The following is a 4,162-nucleotide window of genomic DNA, read 5'->3' as shown; positions in this document are numbered from 1 at the left end:
TCAACAAGGGCCCGCCACCATTAGGTTACAGAGGAAGTGGGGCCACGCAGGGCATTCGACGTGCTGTCCGGATGCTTAGGACGATGGCAAGGCGCGCAAGCTGGAAGCGTAGACGGTGCCAAAGCTGAAGCTGCAGCGCCTTGGCGGGTGAAGAAAGGGGGCCGATTGATGCGTGGATGAAACAAAGTTGTTTAACTATAATACCCCAAAACACCGTGAGACTGTTGCTGGCTTCAAAATTATGAGCGACGTTCTGCCAAGAAAGCGATGACAACAAAGGGAGGAATGAGTTCTCACTCGGTCCCCTTCTGCACTCCAGGGGTCGTGGCAGAAATACCCACACCAATGTGATGAAAGCAGCGAATCTAATAGGGGTGGTGGCGAGCCATCGGGTAACCATATTTTAAATGGGTTTAAGAAACTTTTTGGGTGCTCGGACGACATCCATGTGGGGCGGAACGGCTTTTCTTTGCTATGCACGTTTGGAAAGTAGGAATAGAGTTGCATGCCTTCCTTGACGTTACTATTGCCGAGCTTTTAAAGATCACCAGTAAGGAATGGATTGTGTGTGCCCTCCCCGCTCCCAATGGATAAAGCATGCATTGTCTTCTTAACTGGCATCAGCGCCACAGCTTTATAAGCGTTGCCGTCTACAAGGGTTTCCCGATGAAGATTAGCAGCCAAGTTGGGAGTGAATCTTAGCAGCTGACTTCAGACAAGGCACAAAAACATTTGAGAAACTAAAGGAAAAAAGGGCATGTGATCCGGCTGGGCGATATAGAGGGGGAAAAATTTGAAAGAAAAGGCGGCGCGCACTCGGGAAAATACAACGAATGAGCGGCACAGAAATAGAGTGAAGTGACTTTTGCTAACGCATCTCAATTCGCAGAGTTAGAGGATTCCACACGAGCCAACGACTGAGAGAGTCTTTGGTAAGACTAAAAAAGTGATGGGGTGGTGGCTGGGGTGCGATGTGGAAAACTGTATTGGGTTGTTAAATAAGGCAGAAGGAAAAATATCCAACAGGTGCTCTGGCTTTCTATTCTATCCTAAATGTCTTTGTGTATACGGCATGGATTTTAATAGGAAGTGAAACTCTGGAGGAATTGGAATCCAAGAAAGGTAGAAATGAACAAATTCAGCCGCGGCAACACTCTGTCTAGAGCTGGTAGTTGGAGCAGCTTAGGTTCTACACGTTTTCGTTGTGATGTTTGATGGAGTCCGTCAGTGTCCCATGTTTCTGCAATTCGTCATGCGAAGCCCTGGGCAAAGAAGATTTTTGGTAAAAAATTAGTCTACCTTATTTTTGTTTCGCCCCACTTTACCATGGGATGCTGGAAGCGGCGGTCCTCGCAGTGCTGCGCATCGGCTGGGCAAGGGAAAGCCCGACACCAAAATTGGCATTAAAGGTTTAGAGAGGGCACGCGCCCGGCTGTGGTGCGCGAGATGTTGCATCGGAATTGGGAATTCCTTGTTGCGTTTATCCATGACCATTTTGGGGGAGATTAACAGCAGGCACCCCATGCCAATGAACAAACTGCTTGCATCTGCTTCATTGCGGTGCGGTGCAAGAGACCCTTGACTTTGTTGATGGGCATGTTTTCTAGATGTGTTTAACGCTTTCTAAAGAACTAACTCAACACCTTTGCCAACCCCGAGTTGTAATATAAGTAAATCGGGGTGCTTCCGTTTCTCTGTTGTTTTTTTTGGTTGAAGGCCGCACCCGCACAGCAACGCAGGCAGTGGTTTTTTCCAGCGTGGCATTGCTTTTAAAAACAATTCCTGTGCTTGAAAAGGTGGAACCCTTGCGTCCATCTAGAGGAAAACGAGGGCGCCGCCATGAGACCGGCATGCGTACAATATCGCTTTGGCTGCCGGCGGCGTTGCGAAGGACGGCTTGTACCCCGGAGCTTCACACCGAGGGCCGGGGCATTTAGCTTAGATATGCGTTGTTGCCCTTCTTTTTTTTTTTCCTCGTGTCTTCATCACTCTCGTCAATGGCTCCGCTCCATTAGCCACCATCGTAGAGCACGTTCATTATTGCATATTTTCTATGTGGAAGGAGGTCCCTTTGTTTTGCTATGTATTTTGTTTTTTTTGGTGTTTTTCTGTTTTTGTTTTGTTGTTTTTGGTTTTTTGATCTCTGTTTCGTTGTGCCGGTCCATTGAAAAACATGCGCTGGAGGTCGATCGGCTCAGTGCTCTCAACTTGGCCGGGAAAGCCTACTTGCCCCATTGGCCTTAGCTCTCTGAGGGGGGAAGCACATTCTGCGTGAGATCAACAAAAATACAGAGGGGAGATGAAGCTGAGAGGGGGAGAGAGGACTATTCCTGGACCTGTATGGTTGGCGTCGGTTCTGGCGAGAAAGGCCGTTGAGGACAAAATCTTTCCACTGCAAGCAGGAATTTGGCCAACTTCTGCATAAAGCACAACTTCCCCATGTCTCCCCCATCCACCCCAAAGTGACAGCGTAGACTCTTTAATGCGGGACAGCTCAATAGGTGCATGCTCGTCTCTTCGCACTGTCCACGTTGGCTTGGTTTTACTACGTCCGGCCTGAATCCGTGGCTGACTATGCGGTGCCTAGTGAGTCCGTGTTTGCTGTGGCACTGGAATCCGCAGTTTGGTTATTAACGCCGGGGTTTTATTTCGCCGCCTGAGCTACCCGAAGCTGATAATACAGCCGTCTGCCCAGTTGCGCCTCTTCAGCTGAAATGCCCTCGTGGCGGATAGCATAAATCCATGCCACGAAGTTGCCCCACGCCTGGCAAAGGCCAAGTCCAGGCTTCATGGGTAAGGGAAAAAGACCCCGATAAGCCGCCAGCAGCTGTTCTTTGGAGGTCTCCAATAAATACTCCAGGGCGCCCTCGAAGGTCCGGATATTTTCTTCTGGTCGGAAACCCTTTTCCACGAACTTATTCCTTAGCTCTTGAATTCCTCGCGCCCCCACCTTGGGTTGGGCCCCCAGCGCCGTAAATGTCCGTTCGGCATGCCCGCCCATCTTGGCGGTATGTGCCACAGTGTGGGCATCTTGTGAAAAAAAAATTTGTTTTCACCCTCTGTTGTCACCCGCTGCGCTGGAAGTCCCTGTTTCTCTTTTTGGTTAATCCACGCTTGCATATGATTAATCCGATCTTGCATCTGGCTGTTCTCCTCACACAACTGAGTTTTCTGCGATTCCAACGTGTTAATCTGATGCTGCATTTGATTAATGCGATCGTGTGATCCAACCGTTTGAGCGTAGGCGTCCTGCTGGATCTTTAAATTTTCCTCCGCCAGTTGTGCCCTGGCCATTTCATACTGCTGATACAGTATAGACTTGCTTTCTTCCGGTGCCATCCACTCAGTTCGGAAGGTCGCCCGTGCATCGTCAAAATTCTTAAGAACGTCCTCATCCTTTGGCATGTTAAACGGCACCATAGAGTGTCGCATAGAAACGAAACTGGCTTTAGCACTATTCTCCAGATAAATGGTCAGTTCACCGTTCTCGAGTGTGAGTACGCCCTCGATGCAATTGACCTGTGTACTAAAATCCGGTCTGTACTCGAAATAAAAGGGGGTCCGTCCACAATGTTCGACGAACCTCCTGAGAGCCGAGAGGCTCGTCATCCGTTCCACGTCCAAGAGGGCCTGCTTGGTGGTGGTGGATAACGTTGCGCCCGCTTGTGGCTTACCTTTCATTTCAAAAAACTTACCCTTTGCGACTTTCCAGCGGCAAGATATGAATACAAGAATGATGATGGATTGCAGGATCTCCTGTTAACAAGATCGGGTAAAGCTTGATCATTCCTTTCGCAGTCTTTCAAAACAAAACATGTTAAAGCTTTCAGAAGTTCATTGATATCCTTCTGGTAAGCAAAAGGAATTCCACACCTGGCAGAATCGGTGTTATGATGCTGCTCTGCCGTTCGCCCGAAAACATTGGCCAGGTAAAATATGCACGTTTGGTTTTGAAAAGACATCATCATCTGAGCAACTGAGGAGCAACGGTGCATAATCCCTTCACACCCTTCCACCAATCAGTCATGATCTGTTATTTGTATTTGCGCCAAACGCTGCGGTGCGTGCCATTTCACCTCCTTATTTAGGCATGTGCTTGTAATTGTTTCGGCGGTGCGCCGGGATGCTTGGAAGAAGCCAAGCTTGCTGGGTGCTGCGCTTT

The 4,162-nt window shown here is 48.9% G+C and overlaps 2 protein-coding genes across 2 annotated transcripts; both read right to left on the bottom strand.

The window, feature by feature from the left end:
• Window positions 1-25: 25 nt before the first annotated feature.
• Window positions 26-400, bottom strand: DQ04_10711010 (hypothetical protein; the record flags this gene model as incomplete). Its single annotated transcript, XM_009316334.1, has 1 exon — window positions 26-400. One exon carries the CDS (start codon window positions 398-400, stop codon window positions 26-28), a length of 375 nt encoding a protein of 124 aa, XP_009314609.1.
• Window positions 401-2,922: 2,522 nt separating this feature from the next.
• On the bottom strand, window positions 2,923-3,681 carry DQ04_10711000 (hypothetical protein; the record flags this gene model as incomplete). The annotated part of the gene is made up of 1 exon (XM_009316333.1): window positions 2,923-3,681. The coding sequence occupies one exon, from the start codon at window positions 3,679-3,681 to the stop codon at window positions 2,923-2,925; it is 759 nt and encodes a 252-aa protein (XP_009314608.1).
• Window positions 3,682-4,162: the final 481 nt, after the last annotated feature.

Source organism: Trypanosoma grayi, assembly GCF_000691245.1.
Source record: "Trypanosoma grayi strain ANR4 Tgr_1071_V1, whole genome shotgun sequence".
NCBI lineage: Eukaryota > Euglenozoa > Kinetoplastea > Trypanosomatida > Trypanosomatidae > Trypanosoma > Trypanosoma grayi.
Note: the sequence above shows the minus strand (reverse complement) of the source record. Positions and strands in the feature narration are given on the sequence as shown.